Here is a 15414-nt window from a genome sequence, read left to right on the forward strand (position 1 = left end):
AGCTGCCTGCCCAGGCTTTGGAAGGCAGCCCAGTCCTGGGTGTGCCGACAGCTTTCTGGGTGTGCGACAGCGAAAAATCACATGGACGGGAGAGCCAGGCCCGTGGCGTTCTGGAGGAGCAGCAGCTTTTGAGAAGGTTTGAGCTGGTGGCAAATTTACAACTCTTCCTTTTTTTACTTTATAAATCTCTTCCTTTCTTTTTTCTTTTTGCTGGCCAGTTCCCCAGTTGGGGGTGTCTGCTGCCCTGGGAAGCCCTGGGCTATGGGGAGAAGGGGGCAGGATGGCCCAAAGGTTAAAGCTACAAGTTTATCTATCTGTCTGTCTGTCTGTCTTTCTATCTTATCTATCTATCCACCCACCCACCTACCTACCTACCTACCTACCTACCTACCTACCTATCTATCTATCTATCTATCTATCTATCTATCTATCTATCTATCATCTATCTATCTATCAATCAATCCATCCTTAACCTCTGTCTATCATCTACCTACCTACCTACCTACCTACCTACCTACCTACCTATCTATCTATCTATCTATCTATCTATCTATCTATCTATCTATCTATCTATCATCTATCTATATCTGAATCCAGTTGCTCAGAATTAGAAAAGGGTGGATTATTAGGGTGATAGGAATGGCAGGGAGGGAGGGGGGCATTTTTAAATTGGGGGGGCTTTTGAAAAAGGGGAAGGGGGAAGGGGCGAGAGAAGCTGGCCTGATTTGGGAGTTCTTTCTTTCTTTCTTTCTTTCTTTCTTTCTTTCTTTCTTCCTTCCTTCCTTCCTTCCTTCCTTCCTTCCTTCCTTCCTTCCTTCCTTCCTTCCTTCTTTCTTTCTTTCTTTCTTTCTTTCTTTCTTTCTTTCTTTCTTTCTTTCTTTCTTTCTTTCTTTCTTCTTCTTGACTTCAGTGGTGTTTGCTTAAAATTTAGGGAAAGCGAAGTCACGGGGAGGGGGAAGTCATTTTTAACCGGGGAGGGGGCATTTTCACTTGGTGCTGGAGATCTGCCGCCGCCGCCGCCACCACCCCACCTCTCCATTTTCTTACTGGGCAACGTGGAGCAGAAGCGATTCGCAGGTTTCCCACGTGTGTTTTGCACGTGAAGATGTTCCCCTTAGGGGTTGCAATAGCCCTGCCCATGCTACTCCCCTCCCGCCTCTCCGGAACAGCTAAGCTAATCCACTCCAGTGGGGGTGGGGAAGGAATGGAATGGAATGGAATGGAATGGAATAATGGGATAGAATAGAATTACGGGATAGAATAGAATAGAATAGAATAGAATAGAATAGAATAGAATAGAATAGAATAGAATAGAATAGAATTACGGGATAGAATAGAATTACGGGATAGAATAGAATAGAATAGAATAGAATAGAATAGAATAGAATTACGGGATAGAATAGAATTACGGGATAGAATAGAATTACGGGATAGAATAGAATAGAATAGAATAGAATAGAATAGAATAGAATAGAATAGAATAGAATAGAATAGAATAGAATAGAATAGAATAGAATAGACTAATAGGATAGAATAGAATTACGGAATAGAATAGAATAGAATAGAATACGGAAGAATAGAATAGAATAGAATAGAATAGAATAGAATAGAATAGAATAGAATAGAATAGGAGTTGGAAGGGACCTTGGAGGTCATCTAGTCCAAACCTCTGCTCAGGCAGGAATCCCTATACCATTTCAGACAAACGGTTGTCCAATCTCTTCTTAAAAACTTCCACTGTTGGAGCATTCACAACTTCTGGAGGCAAGTTGCTACTTCTGGATGCTCTCCTCCCCTAGCATTCTTTTCCATCATCCACACCCTCACCTGGACACACCTGGCTGGGATTAGGAATGCGGGGGTGGGGTGAATGGGCAAATAGGATTAGCTTTTGCTCCCAGGTTTTCTTTCTTTGCACCACCTTTGCATTTTTGTCCTCCCTGCAATCCTGCAAAGTAGTCCAGGCCAGGATGGCAACGGACTGGAACGTTGGGAGGAATTTGAACCTGGTTCTGGCCGGGCTTAGTTCCATCTGAAGGGATGCGGTGGCTCAGTGGGTTAGGACGCTGAGCTTCTCGATCAGAAGGTCGGCAGTTTGGCGGGTCAAATCCCGAGTGCCGCGGAACAGAGTGAGCGCCTGTTACTCGTCCCAGCTTCTGCCAACCTAGCAGTTCGAAAGCATGTAAAAATGCAAGTAGAAAAATAGGGACCACTCCGGTGGGAAGGTAACAGCGTTCCGTGCGCCTTTGGCATCTAGTCATGCCGGCCACATGACCACGGAGACGTCCTCGGACAAGCGCTGGCTCTTTGGCTTTGAAACGGAGATGAGCACCGGCCCCTAGAGTCGGAAACGACTAGCACGCCTGTGCGGGGAAACCTTTACCTTTACCTAGTTCCGTCTGAGCATACGCACAACTCATTTAAACCTGGGTTGAAGGTAAAAAAATCTCCTCTGAGCTCGGCCTGGAACCGTTCATAAAAAAGGAAAATACAGGCAGCCCTCAACTTACAGCAGTTCATTTAATGACCAACAGCACTGAAAAAAGAGACTTGTGGCCGTTTTTCATACCTACGACCGTTGCAGGAGATCAAAATTCGGATGCCCGACAACTGACTCGTATATCTGACGTCTGCCGTATCATGTGATCCCCTTTTGCGACCTTCTGACAAGCAAAGTCTATGGGGGACGCCAGATTTGTTTCAACAACCGTGGGACTAGCTTAACAACTGTAGTGATTCAGTTAACAGCTGTGGCATGAAAGGTCGTAAAATGGGACAAAACTCACTTAACTGTTGTTTAGCAACAGCTATTTTGGGCTTAGTCAAGGACTAGCTGTATTTCATATGGAGAGCAAGTTCGGTCTAGCGGTCAAGGCATCAGACTGAAACCAGGCAATTGTGAGTTCTAGTTCTAGCATGAGAGCCAGCTGGGTGATTCTGGGCCAATCACCGGGAGACAGTGAGTTCTAGTCCTGCCTTAGGCGTGAAAGCCGGCTGGGTGACTTGGGGCCAATCACCAGGAGACGGTGAGTTCTAGTCCTGCCTTAGGCATGAAAGCCGGCTGGGTGACTTGGGGCCAATCACCAGGAGACGGTGAGTTCTAGTCCTGCCTTAGGCTTGTTGGCTGGTTGACTCTGGGCCAATCACCAGGAGATGGTGAATTCTAGTACCGCTTCACGCATGAAAGCCCCCTGGGTGACTCTGGCCAGTTACTAGGCGACAGTGAGTTCTAGTCTCACCTTAGCCACGAAAGTCAGCGGAGTGACTTTGGGCCAGTCCCTCTCTCTCAGCCCAGCCTACCTCACAGGGTTATTGTTGCAGGAAAAAAAATAAAGAGGAGAAAGATGTATTGGCTATGTTCTCCGCCTTGAATTATTTGTACAAATAATAAAGGCAGGATACAAATTAATAAACAGAAACAAATGAAATATGTGCTGTTCCTGGAAAGGGGGTGGGGGTGGGCCTTTCCTACAGAAATAGTTCTGTCTTCAGGGAAGATGCCCAGAGCCTCAGCAAAACGTGGGCGATTCTCTGTGCAAGTGCCGCCTCCGATCTCAAACGAGATTTATTTTTTTGGCAAGAGGCGGGGGAAAAAAAACATCCATTCCAGTCATTAATCTTTCTGATAATATTTGATGCTCTGCGGGAGATGCATGAAATCTCTCGCCCACCCCCCAAAAAATTCCCTAAATGAATTTCTCCCTCTGGGAGGGGGGGCAGACAGGACCCAAAATTTTGCAATTCTTTTAAAATATTTTCTTTCTGGTTTGTTTTTTTTTCCCAACCCTCCTCCCTCTCTCATTTTTTTCCCCTCCCCAGATTGCTGTTCCACGTGGACCCCTGCCATGGCGCTGACTCACAGCTTCTCGCCCCCGCTGTGTTTTGCAACAGCTCAAGGTTGGCACTGCCCATGCTTAACTTCCTCCCCCCCCCCCGCACCCTCCATCACACACCAGTTGTGACTCCACCGAAAATGGGAAGCTTTTGGCTCTGATTTTCGGAAAAGGACTTGAAAGGTTGTTCCCCTTTTAGCGTGGCTTTCTTGAGGGGAAAAAGCCAGAAAATTGAAAAAGAAGCTTTTTTTTTTTGCTTGCAAAATGTCTCGTTACCGTAAGGCTGGCTTTTCCTAACCAAGGAGGAGGAATACAGAATGACAGAGCTGGAAGGGACCTTGGAGGTCATCTAGTCCAACCCGCTGCACAGGCAGGAAACCCTATACCATTTCAGACAGATGACCCTCCAGCCCCTTCTTAAAAACCTCCAGTGTTGGAGTACCCACAATTTCTGGTGGCAAGCTGTTCCACTGATTAATTGTTCTCACTGTCAGGAAGTTTCTCCTTAGTTCCAGGTTGCTTCTCTCCTTGATTAGTTTCCATCCGTTGCTTCTCGTCCTGCCTTCAGGCGCTTTGGAGAAGAGGTTGAACCCCCCCCTCTTCTTTGGGGCAACCCCTCAAATACTGGAAGACTGCTATCCTGTCACCCCTAGTCCTTCTTTTCATCAAACTAGACATACCCAATTCCTGCAACCGTTTTTTATGTGTTTTAGCCTCCAGTCCCCCAATCTTCTTTGTTGCTCTTCTCTGCACTCTTTCTTAGTTAGAGTCTCAGCCTTTTTTTTTTAATATTGTGGTGACCAGAACTGGATATAGTATTCCAAGTATGGTCTTTACCAGTACACTGTTTATATTAAATAAATAAATAAATAATAAATATATTAATTATTTTATTTTATTTTATTTTATTATTATTATATTATATTATATTTTATATTATATTTTATATTATATTATATTTTATTATATTTTATTATATTATATTATTATATTATATTATATTATTATATTATATTATATTATATTATATTATATTATATTATATTATATTATATTATATTATATTATATTATATTATATTATAATATTATATTATATTATATTATATTATATTATATTATATTATATTATATTATTATATTATATTATATTATATTATATTATATTATATTATATTATATTATATTTATTATATTATATTATATTATATTATATTATATTATATTATATTATATTATATTATATTATATTATATTATATTATTTATTATTCTGGGAGTTGAAGTCCACAAGTCATAAGAGGGCCAAGTTTGAAGACCCCTGTCGTATGCTCTTCTTATTGTCGTTCCGTCCATGGTGATTTCTTTTTGATTCTTTTCAGCTCCTCCAAGAAGTTAGAGGAGCCCCATCCTTCATCTCCTGACCAGGATGGCCTCCAACCCCACCTATGATTATCCTGAGCCCTATGCCAACCCCCGAGGAGGGGCTGCGGCTTTGCCCCGCAACGTCAGCCTGGTGGGACGACTGCGACTCACCCAGCCCGTTTGGCTTCAGCTGGACATCAATTCGGCTACGGCCCTCCACGTCTTGCAACGGGAACCGGCCGGGGTAACGACCAGGGTTAGGACCTAGGAGTGAGGAGCAGGGTTAGGAGGACCTAGGAGGAGTAAGGACTGGGGTTAGGACCTAGGAGGAGTGAGAACCACAGTTAGGACCTAGGAGGAGTAAGGACCGGAGTTAGGAGGAGCTAGGAGGAGTAAGGACTGGGGTAGGACCTAGGAGGAGTGAGGACCATGGTTAGGACCTAGGAGGAGTAAGGACCGGGTTTAGCAGGAGCTAGGAGGAGTAAGGACTGGGGTAGGACCTAGGAGGAGTGAGGACCATGGTTAGGACCTAGGAGGAGTAAGGACCGGGGTTAGGAGGAGCTAGGAGGAGTAAGGACTGGAGTTAGGACCTAGGAGGAGTGAGGACCATGGTTAGGACCTAGGAGGAGTAAGGACCGGGGTTAGGAGGACCTAGGAGGAGTAAGGACTGGGGTTAGGACCTAGGAGGAGTGAGGACCATGGTTAGGACCTAGGAGGAGTAAGGACCGGGGTTAGGAGGAGGAAGAATTCCCCTTCTCTTGCTTCGTCTGTAGCATCCCCCAATTTCTTGTTTCCGCAGACATTTCTGGTGCGAAGGTCCGACACCCGCCAGTGCCAAGTTCTTTGCCTCCGTCTTTTGAATGACTCGTCGCCTGCTTTTGTGACAACTTACCGTTTACACCAGGAACGGGCAGGTAAGAGCAGGCTGGCATTTTCGAAGAAAGTAGGAGATTCCCATCACTGAGAATCAGTGGAAAACTCACATGATTTGAACAGAAAAGTAGATTCTCCGTATTTTTCCTGCGCTGGACATTGTACACAGATAGTCTTGGATTTATAATCATTCGTTTGGTGACCATTTGAAGTTACAAAAGGCCTCTGAAAAACAGTGACTTACGACCGTTTTTTCTGCACTTAACGACCGTTGCAGTACCCCGTGGTCACACGATCCAAATTCAGACGCTGACTCATATTTATGACGGTTGCGGTGTCTCCCGCAGTCTGCCACCTTCTGACGAGTAAAGTCAATTTTGGAAAGTCAATTTTCCTTCCAAGTACAGGTTAATCCTTGACTTACGACCAGAATTGAGCCGGAAATTTCTGTTGCAAAGCGAGACAATCGTTAAGTGAGTTTTACCCCATTTTATGACCTTCCTTTCCACAGTTGCTAAGCGAATCATTGCAGTTATTAAGCTAATAACATGGTTGTTAAGTGAATCTGGCTTCTCCCTTGACTTTGCTTGTGAGAAGGTCACAAAAGAGGATCACGTGACCCCCGGGACACAGCAACCGTCCTAAATATGAGTCTAAGCATTGGAATTTTGATCCTGTGACCCCGGGGGATGCTGCAATGGTTGTAAGTGTGAAAAATGGTCGTAAGTCCCTTTTCTGACTGCCATTGTAGCTTCAAACGGTCGCTAAACGAACTGTTGTAATTCGAGGACTACCTTTATTCTGCATTATTTTTTGCAACAGATTTTCAGATGGAAATGAATCCCAAATCTGTTGAGAAGATGAGAAGGCCTTTTTCTCCTCTTAAATATTTTAACATCCTCTTAATATATATATATTTTAAATTCTAGCTATTACACTGGAAGGATCCGATCGGAGTTTTCCCACGCTTCTTCATCTCGTTGCTTTTTATTGCTCAGTTCCGTAAGTGATTTTGGCAAAATCTTTGGAGGGTTGAAGGCATCGAACATATCCAGAAAATGGGTCAGTTCACTAACCAAGTTAAGGGCTTCCCATGAAAGCATACCATCTTACCTGTAAATGTTTTTTTTTAAAAAATCGTAATGTCATGTGTGCGAACAACCACTTTAAATTTAATCTAAACTTGCTTTAAACTTATTAATTTTTGTAACAGAGCTGTCGAAGTCTGGAATTTCTTACCCGATTCAGTTGTCTCAGCTACTAACTGTCCCAGTTTTAATGCCAACTTAATTTCTGTGGACCTCACCCCATAACTATAAGGGGTCGTGTGTAACTGCACTAATGTGCCTGTCATTCCCGTCACATTTTCATTTTGTTCATTTGAATTTGTAATTTTTGTTGAAAGAAAGAAAGAAAGAAAGAAAGAAAGAAAGAGGGAGAGAAAGAAAGAAAGAAAGAAAGAAAGAGGGAGAGAAAGAAAGAAAGAAAGAAAGAAAGAAAGAAAGAAAGAAAGAAAGAAAGAAACGAAGGAAGGAAGGAAGGAAGGAAGGAAGGAAGGAAGGAAGGAAGGAAGGAAGGAAGGAAGAAAGAAAGAAAGAAAGAAAGAAAGAAAGAAAGAAAGAAAGAAAGAAAGAAAGAAGAAAGAAAGAAAGAAAGAAAGAAAGAAAGAAAGAAAGAAAGAAAGAAAGAAAGAAAGAAAGAAAGAAAGAAATTGGGGAGGCTCCGAACTGGCTTTGCAGTCTTTTCCAAACTACAAAATATATATTTTTACAAAAAAATCCTTCAAATATTAAATTTTAAACCATTCTTATGACCAATTTAGTTTAGCACCTGTTTGAAATTACGACGGGACTGAGTGTCAGAATCCATTTATATCACATTCATAAATGTATGTTTAAAACATTATCCACCCCCCTATGGATTCTGCCATCTCCCGAGGAAGGAGGAGCGGATGTGGATTCAGCCTGCCTTAGGTTATTTCAAAGGCCAAGGGAACCTTTTGAACTGGGGGGGAACAGCAGGCATATACATAGAATGAAGGCTACTGCTAAGCTTGTAAGCCGCCCTGAGTCTTCAGAGAAGGGCGGGATATAAATGCAATTAAAATAAAAAAATAAAAAAAAATAATTCTGGAGAGGAAGAAGGCAATAACCATAAAGATTCGAAGTTCCTTTTTTCCCCCCCACGAAAGGGATGACACGAAGTAGAAGGATGGGGGCTGACCAAATGGGATTGAGGGGAGGGGGGTTGAACCGGGTACCCTTTATAAAATTTCAATTTGTAAAACAATACTAAGTCCTGTCTTGTATTCCCACAACCAAGCATGTCCTAGTAAAGATTCCTTTTGGACTAGAACTGACTCCAAGAGATTTTGTCTTCCTCAGACGTGGACTGGGGTGGGTCCTGACACTGAGAAAGGTGACGCACACTCGGTCCTTGGATTATGACCGTCACAACCTCCCCATAGTCAGGTGATCAGAATTTGGGCTCTTGGCGACTAGCGTGCGTTTGTGACAATTGCAGGGGTTCGTGGGATTCCCCATTTCTGACACTCCCGACCAGCAAAGTCAATGGGGCAAGCCAGATTTGCTTAGTGACCTGTGATTCGCTTAACAACTGAAGTGGTTCACTTATTAACAACTCTGAGAAAACTCTGGATGAGCTTCTCTTTTTTCCCTCCCCCCCCCTTTAAGGGATGTCCTGCCTCTTCCTCTACGTCTCCCGCAGCCCATCTGGGAGGCTTCAACCTGCCAGGAGCTGGAAGCCATCGCTCACCTGGGCCTAGGTAAGATTTCGACCACCTTCACCTTTGATGCTCCACCAATCCACACACCTGTGCCTTGAGAAGGTACTATAGGTCCGCCTGCTTGCGCAGGGGGCTGGACTAGAAGACCTCCAAGGTCCCTTCCAGCTCTATTCTATATCCCATAATTTTATTCTGACCCACTATTTTATTCTATTCTATTCTATTCTATTCTATTCTATTCTATTCTATTCTATTCTATTCTATTCTATTCTATTCTATTCTATTCTATTCTATTCCATTCTCTTCTGTATTTCTCTTCTCTTCTCTTCTCTTCTCTTCTCTTCTCTTCTCTTCTCTTCCCTTCCCTTCCCTTCCCTTCCCTTCCCTTCCCTTCCCTTCCGTTCTATTTCATTCCTATTCTATTCTATTCTGTTCTGTTCTGTATTTGTATTCTGTAATTCTATTCTATTCTATTCTATTCTATTCTATTCTATTCTATTCTATTCTATTCTATTCTATTCTATTCTATATTTAAATTCTATTCTATTCTATTCTATATTTAAATTCTATTCTACATTCCTATTCTATTTTACACTTCTATTCTACTGTATTCTACATTTCTATTCTATTCTATTCTATTCTATTCTATTCTATTCTATTCTATTCTATTCTATTCTATTCTATTCTATTCTATTCTATTCTATTCTATTCTATTCTATTCTATTCTATTCTATTCTATTCTATTCTATTCTATTCTATTCTTATCTGGGCCTCTGGATCTTTGAGTCTCTGGGCCCAGAAGCCTGATGTTAGGGTAGTACTGCTTTACACTCTAAGGCCACATTAGGAATATTGTGTCCAGTTCTCCTCACCACTAAGAGGTTGAGATCTTAGGAAGAGTGCAGAGAAGAGCAATAAAGATGATAATGGGATACTGGAGGCTAAAACATATGGTGAACAGTTGAAGGAACTAGGTATATCCAGTCTAAAGAAGAGAAGGATTAGGAGTGATATGATAGCCATATTTCAACATTTGGGGGGCTGCCACAAAGAAGCGGGGGGTCAACCTATTCTCCAAAGCACCTGAAGGCAGGACAAGAAGCAACGGATGGAAACTAATCAAGGGGAGAAACAATCTGGAACTAAGGAGAAACTTCCTGACAGTGAGGACAATTAATCAGAGGAATAAGTTTCCTCCAGAAGCCGTGGGTGCTCCATCACTGGAGACTTTTAAGAAATTAGACAGCCATTTGTCTGAAATGGTATAGGATTTCCGGTCTTGGGTAGGGGGTTGGACTAGAGGACCTCTGAGGTCCCTCCCAGTCCAATAATTCTATGTTCTTTTCCTTCTCCTGCAGAATTCTGGAATTCCTCTCTCAATGCCAAGGGATCCACCCAGCTGGCTTCATTGGGATCGACTTCCGGCACGGATGCACTCCCTCCATCCCATCCCCTGAGAGACCCCCAAGATCCAAACAGGCCCCATATGGGTAGGGAACAGCCCACCCAAGCCTCTGGCCTTCCCCCCACCTGTCTGGATAGCCCGTCCCTTGAAGACGTGAGCGTCCGGCGCCAGTATTACAAGAGTAACATCAAGGTGCAAGTCTCCACCGAGGCTGCCAGCCCCCTGTCCCCCCCGGCTGCTCCACCACCCCCCATTCCTGTTGGGAAGAAGAAGAGGAAGACCCCTCTCCATCCACCCCAGCCCCCTGGCCCCGATGGGAAAAGTCAATTTTCCAACAGCAACTTTTCCATGGACAAAGCAGCACCTGGGAACTACTGCACAACACAGAAGAATTCCTGAAACAGAACATTGTTTTCTTCCTCAGCTTCGTTGGGTCAGCCGCTGTGAGCGATGGATGAAAAACAGGTGGGGGTGCCTGGTAGGGAACACTGCCACTGCCCCCCCTCCATTGCTCAAAACTGGGCCTCGGAGTCCAAAACTACATTTCCAGTTCGCCTGAGTCCTTTTTGGGTTGCAGATACATAGGAAATGGAAGACAATGTTGTATCCAAGGCAGAAATACAGGTAGTCCTCAAGTTGTCACCATGGTCAGGATTGGAGGTTCCATTGCAGTTGTTAAATGAGTCACACCTGGTTTTAAAGCCTTTTTTGCCACGGTTGTTAAGGGAATCGTGCAGATGTTAAATCCAGCTTCCTCCATTAACTTTGCTTGCCTGAAACGTTAGAAATTCTGTATGTATATAGCACTGCAGATCAAACAAGGTGTACAGTCACCATGTGCTTTACTCCTTAACTGTTTAACTGAAAGAACATAGAGTGTGTATGTATGTACGTCTATCTATCTATCTATCTATCTATCTATCTATCTATCTATCTATCTATCTATCTATCTATCTATCTATCTATACACACACACACACACACACACACACACACACACCATAGATCCAAACTTGTAAACACTGCCATGTCCTGGCTGAATACTACTGTAGTTGTTGCACAAAAATACATTCCAGCAATGAATTCCAACAGGAAACTATTTTGGATAATCACAAAGGTGATCGATCACACGATCCCGGGATGCTACAACTGTCATAAAAACATCTCGGGATGAAGCGATGGTTATAAGTGCGCGTAAATCACTTTGGATTTTCGATCGCCTGGCCACAAGGATGCTATGGCCGTTGAAAAGCGTGAGGACTGGCTGTGTATGTCACTTTTTACAGCACTGTCGTAACTTTAAATTGTCGCTCAGCGGTTCTCAGTTGAGCGTGACCTGCAACGAGGTGAGATATCAACCCTCAACTCAACTTAAAAGTTTGACGCCAGCAAGGAAATTGTTTCTTATGGCGCAATTTGCCCCGTTGTGTGTCACAAAGCTGGTGCGATGGCTTGGGGTTAGCTGGCGAGAGATTTGGGAGGATGAACTTTGGAGAGGAAAAAAAAGGCATCTACAGGTAGTCCTCGTCGTACGACAGTTCCCTTAGTGACCATTCAAAGTTACAACAGCACGGGAAAAAGGGACTTAGGACCGTTTTTTCACACTAGCATCCCTCTGGTCACGTGTTCATAATTTAGAGACTTGGCAACTGACATGATTTACTACTCAATTGTGTTATTAATTTAACAGCTGTGGCAAGAAAGGTCATAAAACTCACTTAACAGCTGTCTCACTTAGCAACAGATATGTCGGGCTCAATTCTGCTCGTAAGTTGACGACTACCTGGCTCGGCATCAGGACCACGAAAAGCTGCATACGAACTGATTGTTTTTTTAAAAAAAAATGAATCAAAGCCATTTATACATTGAAGAATCCTCGAATCGTAGCATTGGAAGGAGCCCTAGAGGGCATCTAGTCCAACCCCTTTCTCAGGGCAGGCTCTGCTAGAGCATTTCTGATCAATGACCCTCCAGTCTCTGTTTTGAAACCAGCTTACCTGGCAAAGCTGTCAGCGTGAAAAGGCAAAATATACCTGCTGCTTTGGGTTTTTCTGGAGCAAAACAGATCATTTTTAAAGATTTTCTTAACTCGTTTATAACAACGTCAGCCAGTTTGTGTTGGACAGAGTACAATTCAGAGGTATAATTTTATGTGTTTATATAAGCTTAGGTCAAATCAGGACATTTAAAGGTATAGTTAGTATCTAGTTACCTGCTAGTATTTTGTGTGTGGCTTTTTCCTTTCTCTACTTAAAAAAAACAAATATTGATATTCCTCTGTGGCCTCCCAATATTTGAAGAGGTAAACTATTGTGCTGTGGTCGAATGTTTTTGCTACTAAACGTTTACTAGTGTTATTTGGTTGCTGTTACTTTATATATATATATATATATATATATATATATATATATATATATATATATATATATATATATATATATATATATATATATATATATATATATATATATATATATATATATATATATATATATATATATATATATATATATATATATATATATATATATATATATATATATATATATATATATATATATATATATATATATATATATATTGGGTGCAGCCTCTTCTGTGAAAAGCAGGCATTTCAAAAGAGTTCAAATAAAGTTCATTAATAAAAACACATTTATGTCTCTGTACGTTTCACTTTATTTCCTTTCTTTTCCTTTCCTTTCTTTTCCTTTCCTTTCCTCTCCTCCCCTCCCCTCCCCTCCCTTACCCTCCCTTCCCTTTTTCCTTTCTATTTCTCTTCCCGGATTTCTTTACTTTTTCCTTCCTTCCTTCCTTCCTTCCTTCCTTCCTTCCTTCCTTCCTTCCTTCCTTCCTTCCTCCCTCCCTCCCTCCCTCCCTCCCTTCCTTCCTTCCTTCCTTCCTTCTTTCCTTCCTCCCTCCCTCCCTCCTTCCCTTCCTTCCTTCCTTCCTTCCTTCCTTCCTTCTTTCCTTCCTCCCTCCCTCCTTCCCTTCCTTCCTTCCTTCCTTCCTTCCTTCCTTCCTTCCTCCCTCCCTCCCTCCCTCCCTCCCTCCCTCCCTTCCTTCCTTCCTCCCTCCCTCCCTCCCTCCCTCCCTCCCTTCCTTCCTTCCTTCTTTCCTTCCTCCCTCCCTCCTTCCCTTCCTTCCTTCCTTCCTTCCTTCCTTCCTTCCTTCCTTCCTCCCTCCCTCCCTCCCTCCCTCCCTCCCTTCCTTCCTTCCTTCCTTCCCCCTAACCCTTTTGTTTTCACCTTACTATGAGTTCTTCTTACTTTTTTATTCTGTATTCCAGATTTTAATCAAGTTTATTTCCAAAACAACTGCTTTCTTCCCAGCTGTTTTTCTTCCCTGCCCAATGTGTGGGGGGGGGGGCAGAAAAAAAGGAGGTCTTCCTAGTGGTTAGAGTTAACCGGATTGGGGGGGGTCTGGGTTAACTTATCCCCCCGGCCACCGCAAGCCCCTTTTCCAGGCAAGGCAAGAGGCGGGCCGACCAGACAAAGGCTGACCTCATCGGCTCCTAGCAAGCCACGAATATCGGTGAGGTGTCAATTAATGATTAAAAGGGGTTACCAGGTTGGAGAAGGTTCAGAAGGCGCCCAGCTCCGCCATGGCACACAGTGAGTGGGGACCTTGGGGAAATTTGACAGGTGGGCCCACAGGTGGGGAGGGGGAACTAAATCAGACGACTCGACTTAAGGACTACAATTGGCTTTGCCTGTCAGAAGGTCGCCAAAGGGGATGGCGGGTGACCCCCCCCCCCGGGACTTTGCGACCGTCATAAATAGGAGTCGGTTGGCCAGCATCTGCATTTTGATCACCTGACCCTGGGGGAGGCTGCAACGCTTCTAAAGGTGAAACGTGGCCGTAACTTGCTTTTTTTCTAGTGCCGTTGTAACTTTGAACGGTCGCTAAATGAAGTCTTTGTAAGCCAAGGACCGCCTGTATGATATGCAGGACTTTCAGAGATGGCCAAAGACACGAAGCAACAAATGGAAAGTGATCAAGGAGATAAGCGAGCGAGCTAGAAGCTAAGGAGTGAGAACAATTAACCAGTGGAACTCCTTGCCTCCAGAAGTTGTGAACGCTCTGACAGTGGAAGTTTTTAAGAAGAGACTGGACAGCCATTTGTTAGGAATGGGATAGGGTCTCCTGCCTGAGCAGGGGGTTGGACTAGACGACCTCCAAGGTCCCTTCCAGCTCTGTTATTCTGTTATTCCCTTGCCAAAGTGTTGGGGAAAATAAGAGGGCAAGATGAATTTCAGCGAGGGTGCTGATCCTGGCCTATGGCTTGGCTTTAAACTGGGTTGAAGGCTTCATCCCTTCTCCCTCGGAGGGTCAGATCTCTGCAGTTCCCGATGGAGAAACTTGAGAACCAGTAACTTCATGCAGGTTCGGTAACCCTCCCTTCATCAAATCAATGTTATTGCCAGAGGCTATAGAATTTTCTAAATTGAGGGAACGGAGGGATTTTGCCCCTTCCTTTTGGAACTGGGAACTTGGCTGATGGATTAGAGCGCTGCAGGACTGCCCAAGTTGCTAGTCCTCAAGGTTCTCCGTCAGGAGTTAGTTGCAGAGAGCTGCTGAGCCGAGAGCTGTGGTGCCGGGACAGGAGGAACATGCTCAGTGATCGAATGGGCTTTAACTAAAAATACATTTAAAGAACCGTTACTGGATGACCAGAGCATGATCAGTTTCACTTTTTAAAGATCGCAGAGACGTACAATAGCAGTTTTGTGAAGAGCTTGGAAGGCAAATGCAATATTTTGTGTGTGTGGGGGGGGGAAGCATGCGTGAGATGCCAGTTTGGTACCCCCCCTTTTTTAAATAGAGAATTGGCAACGTTTAATCAAAGGAATTTGTCCAACGGTCTTGCTTTGTGTCCTTCAGTTATTGTAGTATATTCTTTAAAGTATGTAAGCCTTGATAGGCAAGCTTTTTTAGTTAGGCTAGCTTAAGATGTTGTGTGAGCCCTGTTGGTATGATTCTTCTTCTCCTTCTCTTTCTCCTTCTCCTTCGCAGCTGTCTTTTCTCCCTCCCTTCAATTCTTTCTCCTTCCTTCCTTCCTTCCTTCCTTCCTTCCTTCCTGCCTTCCTTCCTTCCTTCCTGCCTTCCTTCCTTCCTTCCTTCCTTCCTTCTTTCCTTCCTTCCTTCCTTCCTTCCTTTCTTTCTTTCTTTCTTTCTTTCTTTCTTTCTTTCTTTC

General features: G+C 43.4%; 2 protein-coding genes across 3 annotated transcripts in view; both read left to right on the plus strand.

Annotated features, from left to right (window-relative positions):
* RIN1 (Ras and Rab interactor 1) overlaps positions 1-15414 on the plus strand; it is a 16718-nt gene continuing 1304 nt past the window's right edge. The window contains exons 1-7 of one of the 2 annotated variants that reach the window (XR_014028161.1): positions 1-136; positions 3820-3897; positions 5214-5440; positions 5996-6110; positions 6999-7071; positions 8763-8854; positions 10174-10685. Coding sequence is in view for 1 of the 2 variants with exons in the window: in XM_081341013.1 (XP_081197139.1) it covers positions 5261-5440; positions 5996-6110; positions 6999-7071; positions 8763-8854; positions 10174-10619 (906 nt within the window). In the remaining variant the exon portion in view is untranslated. Of the gene's footprint in view, positions 137-3819; positions 3898-5213; positions 5441-5995; positions 6111-6998; positions 7072-8762; positions 8855-10173; positions 12605-15414 lie in introns of those variants that run through there. The other variant, XM_081341013.1, reaches the window with a different exon arrangement.
* The window catches only part of LOC308675581 (uncharacterized protein), a gene marked incomplete at its 5' end in the record, with an annotated part of 19043 nt that continues 14299 nt past the window's right edge, over positions 10671-15414 (plus strand). The window contains one exon of the mRNA XM_081341023.1: positions 10671-10698. Coding sequence (XP_081197149.1) covers positions 10671-10698 — 28 coding nt within the window. The remainder of the gene's footprint in view (positions 10699-15414) is intronic.

This window comes from Vipera berus (genome assembly GCF_964194415.1).
Source record: "Vipera berus genome assembly, chromosome: 16".
Classification (NCBI taxonomy): domain Eukaryota; kingdom Metazoa; phylum Chordata; class Lepidosauria; order Squamata; family Viperidae; genus Vipera; species Vipera berus.